General features: G+C 39.9%; 1 protein-coding gene across 8 annotated transcripts in view; it reads right to left on the reverse strand.

Annotated features, from left to right (window-relative positions):
• Nucleotides 1-7,142: 7,142 nt before the first annotated feature.
• The window catches only part of ANKUB1 (ankyrin repeat and ubiquitin domain containing 1), a 69,635-nt gene continuing 55,482 nt past the window's right edge, over nt 7,143-21,295 (reverse strand). For 6 of the 8 annotated variants that reach the window (XM_063620233.1, XM_055251304.2, XM_063620236.1 and 3 more), the window contains 3 exons: nt 16,756-16,870; nt 13,352-14,290; nt 7,145-7,666 (listed from right to left, as the gene is read on the reverse strand). In XM_063620233.1, the coding sequence (XP_063476303.1) occupies nt 7,537-7,666; nt 13,352-14,290; nt 16,756-16,870 (1,184 nt within the window). In that variant the 3' untranslated portion in view covers nt 7,145-7,536. Of the gene's footprint in view, nt 7,667-13,351; nt 14,291-16,755; nt 16,871-21,295 lie in introns of all 8 variants that reach the window. The other 2 variants (XM_055251306.2, XM_063620237.1) reach the window with 2 other exon arrangements.

Genomic DNA, 21,295 nt, shown 5'->3' on the forward strand with positions numbered 1-21,295 from the left:
GTGTCTACTTTGTCCTTCACATCTGACTGAAATTGTTTCTTCCACTGGGGCACAGAAAGACAGGTCCTTGAACTTATTAGTTAGGTCTTGAACTAGCATTTGCAGAGAGAACACAATTTTTACTTAGACTGTGAATTGCAGATCAGCAAAAATTGCATCGTTTCCTGAAGTTGCCTTTATTCACACATTATTGAGAAAACATCCATTATTAAAGAATAATTTTCAGAAAAGGTAAAATCATCTCTTCTACAAGTGTACAGTGAACACATGTCAAAAAATGTATTGAACTAGTTAATTAATGAGAGAATTAGTGAGATTACAGTAAAAACCAGTTTCAACTGATTCAAAAGAGGTATTCAAGAACTGTACCTATATAGGGAGTAGGAATACTGAAATAAATTTGCAAATAGACACAATAGTATGCCAATATGAAATGGCCTTTCTTGTCTGTAATCTCAGGGAATGAAGTGAGGACAGGTGAGGTGAAGGTGAGACTAGGGAGTAGCATAATGGGCTGTCTAAAGAAGGTGGTCAAGGAACCAAGTTAGGCCAGGTGTGGTGGCTGATGCCTATAAACCCAGCACTTTGGAAGGCCAAGGCGGGAGTCAACTTGAGGCCAGAAATTAAAGTCTAGCCTGACCAACATGGTGAAACCCCATCTCTACTAAAAATACAAAAATTATCCAAGCATGGTGGCATGTACCTGTAGTCCCAGCTACTTGGTAGCCCAAGGCATGAGAACTGCTTGAACCTGGGAGACAGAGGTTGCAGTGAGTAAGATTTGAGTCACTGCACTCCAGCCTGGGTGACAGAGTGAGACACTGTCAAAAAAAAAGAAAAAAGAAAGAAAGAAACCAAGTTATATCCAAGAAAAACAGCCTGGGAGTTAAAACACCCCAGGATAATTTATAGAGTGACTTCTGCTGCCATAGGTGATATAATTGTTTAGAAAAAATTACCTGAGTGAAAATTCAAAATTCTAGATTCCAGATCTGGCTCTGACACTACCTGTATGACTTCTAATAAGTTGTTTTTATGTTATAACCATAGCCTCTTCATCTGTAAAATTGGTATTTTAATACTGCCCTTCTGTGCCATGCAGGGCTGTTATGGATGCTCAGATGAACTAATAAATTCACATTAAAAATTGATTTTGATGATCAAATGAAACAATAAATTAGAATTAAGCAAACAGCAGCATTTACATTTTATAGGAGCAGATTTTATGCTCCTATAAATTCACAAATAATCATCTTAAAAGCCATTCATTTAATTTAACAAACTTTATTAAGCAATTCCTTAAAGGTTCAAAGATATGCTATGCTTTGGCAATTTGTAGATGAATAAAACAATGTTCTTGCCCTCTAGGAGGTGTCAGAAAAGTGAGGGAGAAAGATAATGAAGTAATTTCAATACAGCATGATGAGTAGCAATACTTGAAGAATCAGGCTGAGAATAAATGTCCCAGCATATCCTGTGCATGTTAATACTAATGCTCTACAATTAGATTTACATTATAAATATATACAGTCTTAATGTCACTTCATGCTGTCTTACTTCCAGGGTGAATGTGAACAAATAATAAATACTCAGTATTTTTTTCAATTGATGCTGGTAGAGAACAAGGCTTCATATCAATCATCCCCTCACATTCTCTCTGCATCTTTCTATCCCCTTCCAGCTCGTATGTCTTTCTTTTCTCTTATATTTTCCCATTTTTTTCTCCTTCTTGGGTATTCTAGCCCAGAATCCTTGCACAGGATATTTCCTTAGCTGTGTTTCAATGACACATAAAATATTATTACCCCCTGCAAGGAATTACAGCTCAATTCACTACACTGTCAAGAGGACAATAACGTGGTGACAAGCCTCACTCACACCAGCCACCTTCTCATGACTCTAAAGCTGGCACCAAATGTGTGAATTAGCTCCTGAGATTTAAAAAAATTATTTTAATTCATTAAAAAAAGTATTATAAATGCAAACAGAAAAGGGTACAGATTTTTTAAATACTCATTGTTGAATTTTCTCAAATTAAACATACCTGTTACTCCAGAACAAGAAATAGAATGTTACAACACCCCAGAATTTCTGCTGTGCCTCCTGCCAGTCACTATCATCTCTTGTTTTCTCTATAGTAAACTAATGCCTATACACATGCTGCCTTACAACATCCCTGTAGAATCATCTGTGTGTGTGAATGCGTGTGTGAGTGTGTGCACGTGCATGTGTGTGTGTTTGTATTAACCTTTGTGCCCCAACCCAGCAATATCTAATTGGGAACTCAAAGGCATTTTTTAGAATGAGCCTTAGAGTTTAGGCCCCTCTGACTGTTTTACAAAAATCTAGCTTATAATCATCTTAGTAAATTGCCTCAAAAATATAAAATATTTAGAAAAAAACTTTAACAGAAGATTTGCAAGACCTAAACACTAAAAATTACAGAACTTTGCTGAGAGGAATTAAGACTTGAATAAATGGAGATATATACCACCGATACAGAAATATATGTCATGGGTTATAAGATTTAATATTACTAAAATGTCAGTTGTACCCAATCAGAATAATCCCAACAGGGTTTTTTTTTTTTTTTTTTTTTTTTGCAGTTGCAAGATTTGGTAGAGTGAAAATGGAGCTCCCACACAAAGGGAGGGGACCCAAAGAGGGTAGCCATTGCCAGCTCGAATGCCTGGGTTTATATTCTGATCATTGTCCCTCTTGCTGTGCTCTCAGGCAATAGATGATTGGCTATTTCTTTACCTCCTGTTTTTGCCTAATTAGTATTTTAGTGAGCTCTCTTTACTGATTGGTCAGGTGTGAGCTAAGTTGTAAGCCCCGTGTTTAAAGGTGGAAGCGGTCACCTTCCCAGCTAGGCTTAGGGATTCTTAGTCAGCCTAGGAAATCCAGCTAGTCCTGTCTCTTAGTCCCCCCTCTCAACAGGAAAACCCAAGTGCTGTTGGGGAGTTTGGCCAACAACTGCTCTAACTGCTTCCTGCTGAATTGGGGCATAGTAGGGGTTGTGTAGTTGAGATTTCCTTGGGAAGTGTGCCTTTGATGTCATTAACATCGGAGCACAGGCTAGCAGGCCAGTCCAGGGGTCTGCGGTAGATTTTAGTTATGGACTGTATCTGGGACTCCATTTGAAGAACTATTTGTAGCTTTACAGCTTCAATTCTGGAAGAGACAAACTTAACAAGGAGGTTAAAGATACAGGGATTGAAATGTGTGGACTGCAGTGCACAGGATTATTTCTTTGGCACACTTCACAGGCCCTGACTATCTGCTTGATAGTTTTGAAAAGGCCTGGTCCCATAAATAATGATTTGGCCATCTGATGGGTGCTATCAATGACTAAGTGAAAGGTTTGGTGAAGGGTTTTAAGTAATTTCTGTTGGCTAGCTGCAGGCAAAAGTATTTTCCCTTCTTCAGTGGCTAGCCGTCCTGAGGGGAGGAAACTATGTGCTCTTGAGGTTCCCCATTCTATTTCTCCTGCTGAGTACTGGGGCTTGGTTTCCTGGAGGGTATTACCCCATACTAGGGGTCCTTCTATAAGCATTTTTAATGCAGGGTCCTGCCTTGCAGCTCTTTTGGCTTCAATATCCGCTTGGCGGTTCCCTTCTGTTTCCCTTTCCTTTTCTTTCTGATAACTCCAGCAGTGTAAGACTGTCACCTCTTTAGGTTTCTGTACAGACAATAATAATCTCCTAATGGCTTCCTGATGTTTGATAGGTGTTCCCTCAGAAGTTAGGAATTCCCTTTCTCTCTATATTGCTGCATGGGCATGGAGGACTAGGTAAGCATACTTAGAGTCTGTATATATATTTACACTTTTTTCTTCTCTTAATTCTAGTGCCTGAGTGAGGGCTATTAGTTCTGCCAGCTGAGCACTAGTTCCCGGAGTGAGGGGATTACTTTCAAGTATTCCATTATCACTGACCACTGCATACCCCACTTTTCGAAGTCCTTTTTCTACAAAGGAACTTCCATCAGTATACAAGTTGAGGTCAGGATCTGTCAAGGGAACCTCTAAAAGGTCCCTTTGCGTGGCATAGGTTTGAGCAATTACTTGTTGACTGTTATATTCTATCTTTTCTTCATTGTCTGGAAGAAATGTGGCTGGGTTAAGAGTTGCACAAGTGTGCAGTCGCAGCACTGGCCTTTCAAGTAATAGAACCTGATATTTAAGCAAACAGTTGTCTGACAGCCACAAGTCTCCTTTAGCAGTGAGTATGCCATTCACATCATGAGATGTCCACAGAGTAAGATCTCTTCCCTGTAGTATTTTAACTGCTTCAGATACTAAGACTGCTACTGCCACCACTACCTGTAAACAATGAGGCCAACCCTTTGCCACTGCATCAATTTCCTTACTCAGGTATGCCACAGGTTGCAAGCTTGTCCCTCGTACCTGTGTAAGGACTCCTAGAGCTATTCCTGTTTTTTCTGTGACATATAAAGAAAAGTCTTACCCCGTTGGCAAGCTTAATATTGGGGCTTGGGTTAGGGCATTCTTTAGTGCCTGGAAAGCCACTTCTGCTTCAGGTGTCCATCTTACTAAATGGGTATTGGCTTTCTGAGTTTCCTTAATTAGTGTATATAATGGTCTGGCTATTTCGCCATACCTGGGAATCCATATTCGGCAGAAACCTGTTATGCCAAGGAACCTTCTTAGTTGCTTTAGGGTTTTGGGATGAGGATAAGCCAGTACAGGCTGGATACATTCCTCACTGAGGGCCCTGGTGCCTTTGGATAATTTTAGCCCTAAGTATTTAACCTGCTGTGAGCAGAGCTGAGCCTTTGGTTTGGAAACCTTGTAGCCACAGGTAGTGAGGAAATTTAAGAGTGCTTGGGTGACTTGATGGCACAAGGTTTGTGAATGGGCAGCTAAAAGTAAATCATCCACGTACTGAAGGACAAGAGTGTCCAGGTATGAGAATTGGCTCAAGTCTTGGGCTAACCCAATAGGCTTTTAAAATAGAGAATGACAAGTTTATTTTAAATTTTATATGGAAATGCAAAGGACTAAAAATAGCCAAAACAAACTTTAAAAACAATAACAAAGTTGGAAGATACATATTACTTGATTTCAAGGCTAATTAAGACATAGTAATTAAGACAGTGTAGTATTAGTATAAGGACAAGTAAATAGATCAATGGAACAAAATAGAAAGTCTGGAAATAGATCTGTACCTATATTGCCAATTGATTTTCAGCAGAGATGCTAAGGTAATTCAGTGAGGAAAAGGAAAGTCTTTTCAAAAATTAATCCCAACCCTTACCACACATCACTGACACAAATTTGAGATAGATTATAAACCTAACATAAAGCCTAAAATTATTGAACTTCTAGAAGAAAATATAAGAGAATATCTTCATTACTTTTGAGTAGGCAGAGTTCTTTCGTTTTGAGGTAAGAGTCTCACTCCGTTGCCCAGGCTGGAGTGTAACAGGGGCACTATCTTGGGTCACTGCAACCTCTGCCTCCTGGCTCCAAGCGGTTCTCCTGCCTCAGCCTCCCAAGAAGCTGGGATTACAGGCATGCGCCGCCATGCCTGGCTAATTTTTGTATTTTTGGTAAAGACAGGTTTTTATCATGTTGGCCAGGCTGGTATCAAACTCCCGACCTCAAGTGATCCACTCACCTCAGCCTTCCAAAGTGCTGGGATTACAGGCATAAGCTACCACATCAGGCCAGGCAGAGTTCTTATAGAGGAAATACAAAGCATGAACCATAAAAGAAAAAAATGATAACTTCTACTTCATCAAAGTTAAGACATTTTTGTTTATCAAAAAACATTATTAATAAAATGAAAAGGTGATCCCACAGACTGGGAAAAATATGCACCATATATCTATATCTATATATATCTGATGAAGAACTTGTATCATAAATACAAAAACTCCAATAAACCAATAATTAAAAGATAACCCAATTTTTTAAATAGGCAGAAATTTGCATTGATACTTCAAAAAAGATACACAAATGGCCAATAAACACATGAAAAGGCATCCAGCATTATAGTCATCAGGAAAATGCAAATTAAACCACAATGATAGGCCATTTCAAACCCCCTAGAATGACTAAAGGTAAAAAACACTGATGACACCAAATGTGTGAAACCACCAGAACTCTTGTACATTGCTAGTCAAAATGTTAAAAATCATAAAACCAATTTGGAGAACTCTTAGGTAGTTTCTCATAATGTTAAATGTACATTCACCCTATTATCCAACAATTCTACTCCTAGATACTTACCCAAAAGAAATGAAAGCATGTCCAGAGAAATACTTTTTACAATAATGTTCATAGAGCTTTTTTCATAATATGTCAAAACTGGAGGCAACCCAAACATCCATACAGTCCATACACCATGCATTATGGTGCATCCATATAATCGAATACTATTTAGTAATAAAAAGGAATGTATGGCTGGGCATGGTGGCTCATGCCTGTAATTCCAGCACTTTGGGAGGCCGAGGGAGGTGGATCAGTTGAGGTCAGGAGTTCGAGACCAGCCTGGCCAACATGGCGAAACCCCATCTCTACGAAAAATACAAAAATTAGTTGAGTGTGGTGACACATGCTTGTAATCCCACCTACTCAGGAGGCTGAGGCCAGAGAATTGCTTAAACCTGGGAGGCAGAGGTTACAGTGAGCTGAGATCGTGCCACTGCACTCTAGCCTGGACGACAGAGTAACACTCTGTCTCAAAAAAAAAAAAAAAGAAAAAAGGAATGTACTACTGATACGTGCAGTAATGCAAGTGAATCTTAAAACATTAGGTTGAGCAAAATAACCCAGACACAAAAGTGAACAACTGCATGATACCAGTGATTTGAAAATCTCATCTACAGAGATAGAAATCAGAATAGCAGTTACCTAAAGAAGTTGGGATTGACTTAGGAGCTTGAAGGAACTTCCTGGGGTAACAAAAATGTTCTATGTTTTGACTGGGATATTTTTCAAACCCATTGAATCTTACATTTAAGATTCATGCAATTCACTGCATGTAAATTTTAACTCAATTTAAAAAATTAATTGGAAGCAATGTTTTAGCAGAAGTTCAAAAGATGTCTGAGATCAGCTTTAGACCTGGATGGTATTTGCTAACTTTCTTAAGAACTTTCCTTATATAGAATTGAAACATTTTATTTATTTTTAAACATGTTCTACATTCATATGGCTTAAAAAACCAAAACACATTTTTTTTTTAGAAAAAAAAGAAAAACAAAGGAACTGTAAAAATTCTCACTTCCTTGTTTTCCATTGTCTCAGCTCCCCTACCCTGTGGACAACTACTATTCTCAGTTTCTTCTGAATTTTCCTCATATTCTTTATGCAAAAATAGCACTAAAGTTTCACTTAGTGTGATGAAGTCCGAGAAAACATGATGTTAAATAACCTATTAAAAGTTATGTGGCATTATAACTGTTACTAGAGATGATAACATCAGAACTGTTATTAGAAATGTTAACATTAGAACTGGACATTCTGTTTGATCATGTCTTTGTCCAAATTGAGGTTGTCATGACTTTTCAAAGCACAATTTCTAGAGAGTTTTCACATGCTGTCAGACGTCCTCGGGTAGTCAAGTTAGAAATGCTCTTTTTGGCCAGGACTCTTGCTATTTCTAACTGCTGAAGCCATCGTTTCTCTTTAAAGGCACTGCAAGAAAACAAGATACAATTTATAAGGAGGTCTGATCTTGTCTGCATACATAGCTGAAAAAGGATGGAAATCTTCAGGTTGATTTTGTAGCTAGGGCTAGTTTGTCTTGTCACATAGGTAGATGTGAAGTAGAAACAGTAATCTTTCTAAAACAAGTTCCCTGTGATGCAGTGGGAATGATATTTTCTCAAGGCAATACTAAAAACTTAGAATCCACAACTAGAAACAGAAAGCCACTCAATATCATGTAGAATTCTCTGGGTTGAAACTTTTTCTCTCTCCTCTCTAGATATTCCTATACATCACATATTCCCTGGCCTCTTCTCTTTTCTCCACTTTCTACCCCTACAAACACACATGAGGATTTTTTAATTGAAAAGATATTAGGTATTTTGACAGTCTTTAACTAAAATGCAAAGGAACTTAATGTTTTATGATAGTTATTCTCTGGCTATATACTAATAAAGACTTGCAAATTTGAATATGATTACTCTTTGTAGGATGCAAATGTAATTTAATACAGAGGTGTTTTACATCCCCTTAAATGTTGGGGTCCTCCAAGATTCTATCTTTGGTCCTCCTCTCTTTCTACACCCTCATCCTAGGAGTCCTCATTCACTCACTGTTTCAATTCTTTTATCCATGACTCCTAAAGCTTGACCTTTCTTAAAAGTGGCATATCTCCAATTAACAAATAAAAATATTTATCCCATAGACACTTCTAATTTAACATATTTTTTATCTTCTTCCTAAACTTGTCCCACTTCTGTTTCCTTGTTCTAACACTTCGATTTTACTATCCTCACCATCTCCAAAGCTAGAAACGAAACTAAATTCCTTCTTTCTCTATTTCCACACCCAGTCAGTGACCAAATTTTGTAGATTATTCCCCAGAAATATCTCTCGTATTTGGCCTTTTCTCTTTTCCCTAACTACTGTTGTTCTAGTTCAGGTCTTTATTTTCTCTTATTTCTCTTTTTGCAGCTTCCTAACTTTACTATAGTCTTTCCACATCTTTCCAACAAGTCTTCCATACATCTCTATCAGATTTGTCTTCAAAAACAAACAAAAACTGATTATGTAACTTACTTCATGAAAAAGAACTTTTATGAGCTTCCCACCTACCTCCTACCCCATGGAAGGGGGAACAAGAAGCAGACTCTTCACTTGATCACAGAAGATGCTTCTTAGTGTAGATGCGGTCTACTTTGCCAGTCTTATCTCCAGCCAGTTCTTCCTTATTGCCTAGGATGCCTTTTGCAAATCCATGTACTTTCCTGAAAATTCAATTTCTTGCTTGCTCTTTCACAAAACAGTGCCTTTGACCATGTTACTAGCTCTGCCTGGATCCTTTACCTCACCTCTGCCCATGTTGTCTGGCAAAGTCTGGTATTTTTAAAAGGCTTTCACTCAATCTGTTAGGAGTAACCCTGTATAAAAGTACCATAGTGTTTCCAACATTTGAACCAGGTCCATGTCTGCCTGATTCAACTTCTTTGTTTTAGATTAACTTATTGCTTTACCTCAATGGCTGTGTCTTTCTGTGCCCTCTAAACTGAGTTAATCCATCCATGCAGCCCATAAAATTAGGTGTTAAGTCTTAAAGAAATCATTCAGGCACTTTCAGCCTTTCCCCATATCCCACCAGTCTTAATTTGAAGTCCTCTCCTGTTCTGATGCATATCCTTGCTCTTCCTAGGCTCAGAGCCTATCCTGATTCTCTCCCTGGCATTTGAAACCTGGCTTTTTTGCATTCATTCAAAAACCGTTTACCTTAAGAAAAAGATGCGTATTGAGCACTTACTCTATGGCAAGCACTATTCTATGTGCTGGAGATACAAAAGGTGATTAAAACATACAAGATATGCCTTTTTAAATAAAGAATAAAAACAAAGAGCTGTACTTGTATCCAGAGTACAAGAGCCCATCAAAGCTCATAACATTTGAGATTATCATCTATTCTCAGTCCACTCAAACTCTCAGCCTTCTGGATCAATCCCTTACATTTGAATCTTTACTTAACTGGACTCCCAGGTCACATAAACCTCTCTGGAATTGGACAATGAGCAATAAGGAAGGCTATTTTCTAGACACTTACAGATATTCTTTGACCTGTGTAAAGCCTATACTGACTTCTAGGCTGAGGAATGAGACTCTGTGTGACCTTCTGGCCTCAGTGACTGTCTACACCAGCCACATTTACTCACCAACCCAAAGCCACATTAGTGCTTAATCTGTGCTAACTGCATAATGCCATCTTGGAGTCAACCCTGAGAGGTTTAGTTTTATGAATCTAAAGGTAGGAGTTCCTGAATGACATGTGGTCCAACAAGTACTTTCACATGATGCCAGATGACTTGTCTGCTTTGGGAGACTCCCTTTTCTGTAAAACAGGAACATCTGATGGTCACTTTACCCACCTGATCCCTGGGTCAGCATCATGAAGGATTACGTTAGGTTCTTCCCCATTTCCTGGCTATGACACTAGCTTGGTGATGGTGCATGTAGCCATCAAGATAGTGTCCATCCATTCCTCATGTTTGTGTCTTTGTGGAACAAGAGCTGCACTGGTCATTTAGAGGGGTGCTCAGACCACCTGACTGCCTGCCTTGACTGTCTACTTCAGGTAGATGTAAGTGCTTTTGTGACTTCTATGAGGAACTTGAACTCGATCAAGAAGACTGCAGGGACATGAGATTGTAGATCTCTCCTTCCTTTCCACAGCCCACCAACAAAGGAAAGTGGAACAGATCCTGGGAAAGATTCAGTGGAAAGGGGGCAGAAATGGATGGGAAGTGGAGGGTGTGAATACAGGAAAGAGAAAAATATTGGGAAAAGAGAAATGGAAAGAGGATTTGCTAGGAGTAACACTGCCAGAGTAAATGTGCAGTCAGACTGACCACCACTCCCACTATGGGTCTCTCTTCTGCACTAATCCCTTCCTTCCTTTCCCTTCCTTCCTTCCCTCCCTCCCTCTCTCCCTTCCTTCCTTCCTTTCTTCCTTCCTTCCTTCCTTCCCCTTCCTTCTTTCCCTCCCTCCCTCTCTCCCTTCCTTCTTTCCTTCCTTTCTTCCTTCCTTCCTTCCCCTTCTGCCTTTCCCTTCCTTCCCTCCCTTCCTTCCTTCCTTCCTTCCTTCCTCCCTCTCTCCCTCCTTTCCTCCCTTCCTCCCTTCCTCTCTTTCCTTCCTCTTTCTTTTTCTTTCTTTCTCTCTTTCTTTCTTTCTTTTTTTCTTTCTTTCCTTCCTTCCTTCCTTCCTTCCTTCCTTCCTTCCTTCCTTCCTTCCTTCCTTCCTCCTCTCCTTCCTTCCTTCTTTTCTTTCCTTCTTTCCTCTCTCTCTTTGCTTCACAGAATAACACTTTATTTAACAAAATATTTTCCCTAGAAATTTCTTTCTTGACCTTGAAATTGCCACTCATTAATAATTCCAATCCTTATGAAATGTAGCTACAAAAAAAAAAGCACACTGGTAGTCTCTTTTAAAAAGTGTTTTGAAATGTTTACTAAAGCTGAACATAAATTTATCCCATGACCCAGCAATTCTATTCCTTGGTATAGAGTCAAGAGAAGTGAACGCAGATGTCCACCAAACCTCATATGCAAGAATAATCATGCATTTTCATTCAAAGTAACCCCTAAATTAGAAACAATTTAAATGCCTATCAATAGGAAAATAGATAAATAAATTAGAATATGGAATACTGCATACAAATGGAATACTACATAGAAATAAGAACAATCAATACGTGCAAAAACATTGATGAATCTTATAGGCAATGTGTTGAACAAAAAAAGCAAAATATAAAAGGTATATGCCATATGTGCCCTTTATATGAAGTTCAAGAACAGGCTAAAGTAATCTTCGGTGATGGAGATGAGAATAATAGTTACATCCGGGAAGGATCATGACTGGCAAGGGGCATGAAGGAAAGTTTTGGGGGTGCTGGAAATAGTTTGCATCTGATCTGAGTAGCGCTTGTATGAAAACATAAAAATTCAACAAGCCATATATGTGAGATTAGTGGTCCTTATAGATTTTACTATATATTTCATAACTCATTTCCTCCCCAAGAAAGCACTGTATATAACAACAGACACCGTCAGCTTTTCTCATCTAAAACACACACACACCCACACACACACCCCTTAAAAACAGATGCTTTTTCATGCACATTTCCATTCTGCTGGGCACAGCACTGGGCTATAGTAAACACTTACTGAATGTTTGAAAAATAAACTCATTTTTAGCATGTATCTGTTGATAAAACAAATCAGTATTTCCTTTCTTGTTTACAACCTTATTTTAAGATGGACTATGTAGTTTTTTTCAATTAATAATTTTCCTAGTACATTTCTAGAATTTTTGGTGATCTCTTTTTATACATTCTAGTCAGAGATATCTCACAAATTACAAAGATTGAGGCTATTAAGCTATTGTCTTCTTCTATTGTCAACCTCACTCTGTTGGATATTGAATTTTGCGTTTTACAGCCCAAATTACTCTCACCACAAGGTGGCAACAACCTAACTGAAATAAAGTTGAGCTGAGCTAAAGACCAATACAGAAAAGCAAGTAAAACAATCTAGCCTTGTTTTTTGTTTCCTTCTCATTATATTGACTAAGGGGAAAAGTCACTCATAAATCTGTATTTCTAACTGTAATATTTGCATCAAATAATACCTCATAAGTAATGGATGGGATCTGAGCTCTAATCAGAGAATTGTGTACCTGAAACATCTAATTCTGATACACTTTCTTATCTCTTTAGATGTGCTACAGATTACCTTTTAACTCACTGTAAATATTAATGTCAATTCTAGCACCCCGTCCAATACAGATCTCACCCCACCTGTGTATCTTGCCTAGTAAGTCAATTCAAGTCTTTAATCATTCAATTTGTCATTAATGTGTTCCTTCTTTCCTCCCATTTTCATTACCATCTAGTTTTCAATGACACTTCTGATGTCTCCCTCCCATATTTCAGTTTTCTCTCTTTCCCCTCTAATTACAATTATTTTTTTATTAGCTTTAGAGGAAGAAGAGGAAGAGAAAGAAGTGGAAGCGGAGGAAAAAGAAGAAGCATTAGCGGGCTAGGCACAGTGGTTCATGCCTGTAATCCCAGCGCTTTGGGAGGCCAAGGTGGGAGGATCGCTTGAGCCTGGGAGTTTGAGACCAACCTGGGGAACATGGTGAGTCCCTGTCTCTACAGAAAAAAAAAAAAAAATCAACCAGGTATAGTGGCATGTGCCTGTTGTCCCAGCTACTTGGAAGGCTGAGATGGGAGAATTGCTTGAGCCTAGGAATTCAAGGATGCAGTGAGCTGTGATAGCACCACTGCACTCCAGCCTGGGCAGCAGAACGAGACCCTGTCTCAAACAAAAAGAAAAAAGAAAAGCAGCAGCAGCAGTAAGGGACCTTGAGAATTGATACAACTCTTTCTACTGTGTTTCTTTCCCTCCTGAAAGTTTGAGGAGTAAAGTACTGCACAGATTGGATTGGCCAATAATATTAATTCATTTTGTCCTAGTCATGAGGCTAAGATGAGGTCCTTGAAGCTGGGTATTGACGCATTGGAACAACTTGTCTTACTTTCAGTGGCATAGTAGGGCATTATGGACCATTCCTTATCCTGGACCTGCCTTATAAAAGGTTTGCCCTTTGTGTGTTTAAGGGGAGAACATTACCTTGCCACAGCTAAGCAGTAGATTGCGTTCTCCCTTGGAGTCTTCCCACTGTGCTCTGAGAAAGATGAGAAGGAGGACTTCAGTAAAAAGTCAGCACTGGGTGTTGCATAGAAAAACGATGGATGTGAATATCCCACTCTTGAAACTGGAGGGAGGGGGACTTGGGGAAGATATGTGTTTTTTATGAGCTTTTCTTTTTTCCTAGCTGTGGCAGTAATTTTTTTCTGATTTTGTTGTTGATGTTTTTGCAATTCAGAGAATGTACTTGCATTCACCAGTGGATGAAATTTGAAGGCTTGTTCTCTTGTGTCCGGCTGTGAAATTGGCAAAGGATTGACAGGTTTGCTGCTTGCAGTTTGTTTGCTGAGAGATGGTAGCTTGAGCACGATGCTTTGTGAGTCGCCGTTCCCATACTTCTGCCAGCTCTTGGAGGTCATTTTTGGTTTGGTGAAACCATCCACCATCACAATGTCTCCAACTTTTGCCCCAAAGACCCTTGCTCCAGAAAACTGGCTTTTATGAAGACTGTGACTCTGAGCTCTGAGGATCCATTGTTTTATTCTAATATAAATCCTCATTGGGACTGAAATTTTTGGAAAAGAAACTGTGGACCACATTTTACTGAGCAAATATAATACACAGTCTTTATGCTTGTGTTTGAACACAATGGTCAGGGGAGTTTGTCCTGCTGCATTTTTGCATTCCAGGCACAGCACACTGCAGTTGACAAAGGCCTTCAGAATCAACAGTTGGCCTGCTTCTGCGGCTGCATGAATGGGGCATTTAGAGACATCTGCATGAAGGGCTTCATGGCACCATGCTCGATAGGGGTGGACACCGACCGCCTCGTGGGGCTGCACACCCTGCTTCAGGGCCCATTCAGTGAGTTCAATGTACCCACAAAAAGCAGCAATGTACAGGGCTACCCTTTTCTGATACCTAAATGAGTGAAACAAGTGGGGAGGGAGTGTTTAGAAAATCAGCAAACAGACAAGTGTAGTTACACTAAATGCTCATGAAATTGTCTAGTTGAATGTTTATTTCTTCTTAACTTTTACCTTAAAATGTTTTTAGAAAAGGCATATAGTGACATACAGGTTAAACTGCACAAGTCCTGCTTATACACATTATCCTACTATGCACGTGTAAATAGTTTCCTTGAAGTGGTCATCTTTCTTATAAAAATTAAATCCTCAGGAAAAATATCATGCATGGGGAAATAAAAGGAGCTTTTAAGTCTGACCATTTACGTTCTCTGAGCTCTTAGATTTTATTTAAAGATGAAGTCAAGTATAGATGGTCAAGCACATGAACACTAGAGTTAAATTGTTACAATTCAGTACCCAGTTCTGCTCTTGCTATTTGTGTGACATGGGGCAGGTTTTCTTCCTCCATCCCCCCACCGACCCCCGGACAGAGTCTTGCTCTGTTGCTCAGGCTGGAGTGCAATGATGCAATCTTGGCTCACTGCAACCTCCGCCTCCCGAGTTGAAGCGATTCTCCTGCCTCAGCCTCCTCAGTAGTCAGGATTATAGGCGCGAGCCACCACACCTGGCTAATTTTTGTATTTTTTGTAGAAACAGGAGTTTCGCTATGTTGGCCAGGCTGGTGTCGAACTCCTGACCTCAAGTGATCTGCCCACCTTGGCCCCCCAAAGTAATGGGATTACAGGTGTGAGCCACTGCGCCCAGCCAACATGGGGCAGGTTTTCCGATCTTAGTTTGCTCATCTGTAAAATAAGATTAAAAAGTGTCCGCCTCATCAAATTGTTACAAGCATAAAATGAGGTAATAAATACAACACAGTGTCTGCCATAAAGTATTAAATAAATATACACTATTAAAAGTAACAAAGCAACACAGCTATTTCTTTGGATGCAGAACATGGAAAAAGAAATATCACTACCCCACAATAGAAATTAGTGTAAAGTATTAGAATATTTTATAAAATTGTAAAAGCTGCTCTTCTAATCCATCACTTCACAGAGCCTTAGACCTCCTGGTGTGTTGGCTTCTGCAAAACATGATTAAATCACCCACGAGGGGGCACTTTTCTAAAATACTATTAAACCTATAGATTAGTGCAATTTATGTATTTGAGAAGCTGATGGCTGTATTAACACATTAAAATGACCACCTACCTCTCTGAACCTACCCTCCTCCTGCCCCAGCTATACCTGTTACACTTTATGTACGGCAAAAGTGTGAATGCTGCTAATAAATGCAGTTTGAAAAATTACATGTGAGCTTAGGAAAACGTGGCCAATGTTTTCAGCCAATTAACAAGTGTTTTCTTAAAGAATAACTGAATGTGAAAGTGGCAAGATACAGATGTCCTTTGACTTATGATAGGGTTATGTCCTGATAAAAACCATCTTACGCTGAAATTATCATAAGTCTAAAATGCATTTAATACACCTAATCTACTGAACATCAACTCTTAGTCTAGCCTACCTTAATTAGCATACAGTTGGGCAAACTCATCTAACACAAAGCCTATTTTATAATATACGTTGAATATCTCCTACAATTTATTGAATGCTGTACTGAAAATGAAAAAGAATGGTTGTATGGGCACTGAAAGTTTGGTTTCTACTGAATTACTATCAATTTTACACCACTGTAAGTTGAAAAATCTAAGTTGAACCATCATAAGTTGTGGACTGTCTGTATTTATTCTGATAGCCTTTAAAAATGTTGCTGAAAGTCTCATATCTAAACCAAATTGAAGTCACCCATTTAATCATCATTTAATGACCTTTGAACAACATGAGTCTGAACTGTCGGGGTTCAGTTTGGGGATTTTCTTCCCCCTCTGCCACACCTGAGACAGCAAGACAGACCCCTTCTCCTCTTTCTCTCCCTCAGCCTTATTCAACCTGAAGATTGAAGACCTTTATAATGATCCACATCCACTTAATGACTAGGAAATATATTTTCTTTTCCTTATGATTTTCTTAATATTTTCTGTAGCTTACTTTATTGTAAGAATATGGTATATAATACATATACACAATGTGTTAATTGACTGTGTTATCAGTAAGGCTTCCGGTCAATGGTAGGCTATTAGTAGCTAAGTTTTGGAGAAGTCAAAAGTTATATGGGAATTTTCAACTGTGTGGGGAGTTGGCATCCCTAACCCCTGCATTGTTCAATGGTTAATTGTAGTTAGTATTTCCTGAGGAAAGTCTACCTGAATTGCAAGACTATTAGTCCTGATGGCATCCCTGCTGTTTTGTTCCAACAAATATGTCAATAATAATATTTGGTTGAGACATACTAAGTGGAACTGGCATAGAGCAGCACCCCAGCTGTAGAGTGAGTGAATTGCAGGCTCAAGTTATGATAGAAGTTTAGTAAAAATCACAGCACTTGCTAAGTTAATTTAACACTCATTTCTCATACTTGAGTACTGGTCCTTCTTTTGATAAGTAGCGTTGGACTTTAAGTTTTTGTCCAAGGAGACAACTCATCAGAAATTCCTTCCATCCATCCCAGACGTCCAAGCGAAGTGTTGTGCCTGTGGATCAAGAGAGGTGGTTTATGGTTCCAGTCGAGCAGTGTGGTTTGACAATCCATAAAACTTCTAATGATAGCTTTCCCCAAACAGAGGCTTAGCTAGATACAAAATGAAAAATAACCTTGGAACAAGGAGACAGGGATGCTATTTTTAGCAGGCCGTTATTGGCTTGGAAAAGCTGTTTGGCATCTGTGTATTACCATTTTCTCATCTGCTCAATGATGGCATATAGCACTGAAATATTTTTTTGCAGCTATCTTAAAACAGTCTTGTGGAGACTGATTCAATGCTGCTCTATATATTAGCATGTAAACTGAAGCCATTATATTGGAAGAGGAAACTAAGGAACCTGTGGCAGGACAAACGGTCTTCTGGGGCCTTTAGCTTATGAGTGGGCTGTGAGGGAGTGGAATGATGCTCATCAGCTAATTTGCTTGTTCTATCCTTTATGAAACAGGAGCTGTTCTCTGTTACAAACATTAAAGTAATTCACTGCTGCTGGAGAACTTATCACTTGCTCCTACAAAGTCCACCCTTTCTGTGATACCACATTCCCTTTATCCTTCAGGCTGGTGTTTTCCAGGGATCTTTCCTCAGCCTTCCGCTCTTCTCAATTTACGCAGGTTCCCCTGGGGATTAAACCCAGCCTTCTCCCTATATGACCCAACCTAGCTCACTTACCTCTCTTCACTCTGCCTCATTCATTTATTATGGCCACCTTGACCTTTTACCTGTCCTCACACCAAGTCTACTCCCATCTCAGGACCTAATGACTTACAATTTTTTGATTGAAAGGATCTTCATCAGATTTTCACAGGACTGTGTCCTTTTTATTCAGTTTTCACTTCAACCATAGCTAAAGCAATCTCTGCCATCACTACCTCCTCACCTTCATTACTTTGTATCCCATGACTTTATTTTAACTTCTTTATTGCCCCTGTCATCAGTACTTGAAATCATTTTACTTGCTTAAAGATTTTTTTTTCATGCTCCCATTAAGAAGAAAATTCCTTCAGGACTAGTCATATAGCCTGACACTTGGTAGGTGCTCACTAAATACTTGATGGCTGATTGTCAATATTAGTGGTGATGATGGCTTCACTGACCACCCAGGTGTCACTCATTCCCAAGTCCCAATCTCCAGCCCAGCCTCTGCTCCAGCTCCAGACTCCCCCTGCTGGCAGTATTACCAACGGAGGGATTGCACTACAACCCCATCATTGTAAAAGACCACTCATTATCTTTCACCCAACCTGCTTTTTCTCCTGCATTTTTTTTGTCAGTGAGTGGTACATCTATTTTGCTACCTAAGCCATATATTAGAGAGTTTTTCTTCATCCTTCCTTTTTTTTTTTTTTTGAGACGGAATCTTGCTCTGTCGCCCAGGCTGGAGTGCAGTGGCACAATCTTGGCTCGCTGCAACCTCTCTGCCTCCCAGGCTCAAGCGATTCTCCTGCCTCACCCTCTCAAGTAGCTGGGATTACAGGCCACCATGCTCAGCTAAATTTTTTTGTATGTTTAGTAGAGAAGGGGTTTCACCATGTTGGTCAGGCTAGTCTCGAACTCCTAACTTCAAATGATCCATCCGCCTTGGCCTCCCATAATGCTGAGATTACAGGTGTGAGCCACCGCGCCTGGCATCCTCATTTTTTCATGTCCTACATCTAAACGGTTGCTTGGGCCTGACAAGTTTACCTGATTAATATTGAAGAACTCTGTTTCCTTGCCTCCATCTCAACCAGTCCTGCCCTATTTCAGGCCTAGATAATCTTTCACCTAAATCTACTTTGAGAAGCTCCCAGCAGCCTTCCCTTCTTTATTCAGGTCTGTGCTCAGTGTCGTCTTCTTTTCTGACCAGCTATCTAAATAGCCTTCCATCAGTTTACTGCATCATTCTTTATTCCATTATCCTGTCTTCTTTTACTTCGTAGCTCTTAACCTCTGCTTAAAATGAGATATTTTTCTGTTTGCTTGATGGTGTTTGCCTCCTCCACTGAGATCCAAGCTTCAGGAGGGTGGGGACACTGCCACTGTGCCTGCTTTCCACAGTGGTCCCCGGCTTATGGTGGACACTCAGTAAGTATTTGTTGAATGAAGTTCTGCTGGACTCCCAAACTTCTTCTGGCCATGCTCTGCCCTCCTAACCGAGCAGGCTGGCCTGTACTTCCCTGTGCACACCAGGCTGTTTCTGGCCTTGGTGGTGTCTAAACTGTGCTTATCTTTGTTGGCTGAGATTTCAGAACACCAGTAACCTTAGAATCACAGAATGGTGAAGATAGATCTTAAAAGACCAGCCCACTCAGCAGCCCCCTTTTATAGACTAGGGAGCTGAGGTTCAGAGATAGATGAATTGTCTGAGGCTTCTCAGCCAGCTGGGAATTTCCAGAATTCCCTTTAATGTGTCTTTAGGATTCTTTCTAATTCCTAGAGAGTCTCCCCCTTTCAGTTGCCTTTCTCTTTCTTTCCTTTCTGCCTCCCCTCTCTTTTCCTTCTTGCCTCCTCTCTACACACACACACGACAAAGGATGTCTCCCTGCCAGTCCCTCCCTTACTGGACATTCTATGTTATAACCTGTAATCTTGAAATAGGGCTCTTCCTCTGTTATTCCTTACTCTGATTTGGATTTCTTGACCTTGGACTTGCTATTCTTTGTGAGTTGATTCCTATTTACATACTTGTTTACTCACAGGCCTGACCTGCGTTACTACCCTCATCCGCCTCACCTGTCTCGATCCTCATAACTCAGGCCTCAGCTAGGAGGGTTTACTCTCCTTGCTGGAGAATTCTGGAATTATTCTGTAGACATAAAGTAGTGGTCCTGCAGCTATTCTGTAGAAATACCTTGATAAACATTTTCCAAAATAGGGACCATACTTGCTACAATAGATTAATTTTCTCTAAAGCTTCTTGCTGTACTTAAACTTTCTCATAAAATGTTGAATTCTCATGCACTGGAAACAAAGGACTTTAAACGCTGCTCCAAGTGCATTTATTTTATCTGCTGCTGAAATGATCTATGTTTTTAGTTTATTGTGAAAATCACTCCCAAATGAGCAGTACAAAGCTTTAGCCTGGCCCCATACCCCAGCCTCCTTAGTCCTCCACAGCCGAGGCTACACAGTCTCCATTTGAAGGACCAGCCAGCCCCAGGTCCAGAGAACAACCTTAATTCCTGTAGGAGGAAATTTATTAAGATTTAGGCCAGGGGCCCAGTGCAGTGGATCACACCTGTATTCCCAGCACTTTGGGTGGGAGGATTGCTTGAGGCCAGGAGTTTACCAGCCTGAGCAACACAGTGAGACTCCATCTCTACAAAAACTGAAAAAGATGTAGGCCAGTAACTCAGAGGGTTGGTAGGAAGTCAGTGTTCCTGTTCATCCTGGTCAGATATTCTAGTCACTTCTGTTCCTCCTGAGCAAGTCCCCACTTTGTGCCCTATATTGTGAATCCCAATATTCTACCCCACTTTTTGGGTTTAAGACTAAGGTTTCATTTCTGAATTTCCTACTCTAAATCCTAACCTCTGGGGTTAGATTTCTGCCACATGTTGTCAGAGCCTCTGATGTCAACATCAGCTTATCTAGTTTCTTGCCTCTTTTGTTATTCATTCATTCATTCATTCACCACCTTGGTGCTATGGTTCACTCACCAGGTCCCTGATGGATCTCCCTGAGGGTCACCCTCTGCCTTCCTTGGCCTTACCAACTGACAGCTGCAGACTGACCTGCCTATTCCAGGACTTCCACCAGAAAGACTTATTTGAGGCTAACCTTCCCCTGCTAGATGTCTATAAATGGGATTTTCCTGGCCTACCTGTTCTCCAGATGGTTGCCTATCCTCAGAGTCTCAGCTATCTCTAGCCCTCCTGCCTACTGCTGAATGAGACCTCATTCTGAAAACTACAGAGAAGACTGTACGATTTAAATCTCCTTAACATTGGTGGGGCACCTCCATCAGGCCCTGTATTTTGTTTCATTTTAATTCCCTGTCTAGTAGCAAATATTACGGGTGTTATAACCATCAATTCAGTTCCTTGCAATGAAACAGTCCTGATAATGCTCAGCTTTTGAATATCCAGAGAATTTCTAAGCAAGTCAGCCAGCACTGTTTATTAGATTATCCTTTCACCCCTGTTGCTTTGTAATGCCCTCTGTGTCAGATATTAAATTCCTTCATAAGCTTAGGAATTCTGTTGGGAAATAGAAATTTACTTGAAAAACGCTATATTGCTCCAGAAAATACAACTAAAACCTATTACTGAAGAGAGAGGAAAACTAATAAGCTTTAGGGCCCCTCACTGCCTTCTATAGAGCCTTCTAATTTTCTTGTCTTAGTTTTGGATTTTTAAAAGAGGGCCCACAAAATTGTATTAACTTTACAGAACCTGGATCTGTCCATTCTGTGCTTGCAAACGTATCTACTAT

The sequence above is a fragment of the Symphalangus syndactylus genome, chromosome 17 (assembly GCF_028878055.3).
Source record: "Symphalangus syndactylus isolate Jambi chromosome 17, NHGRI_mSymSyn1-v2.1_pri, whole genome shotgun sequence".
Lineage (NCBI taxonomy): Eukaryota > Metazoa > Chordata > Mammalia > Primates > Hylobatidae > Symphalangus > Symphalangus syndactylus.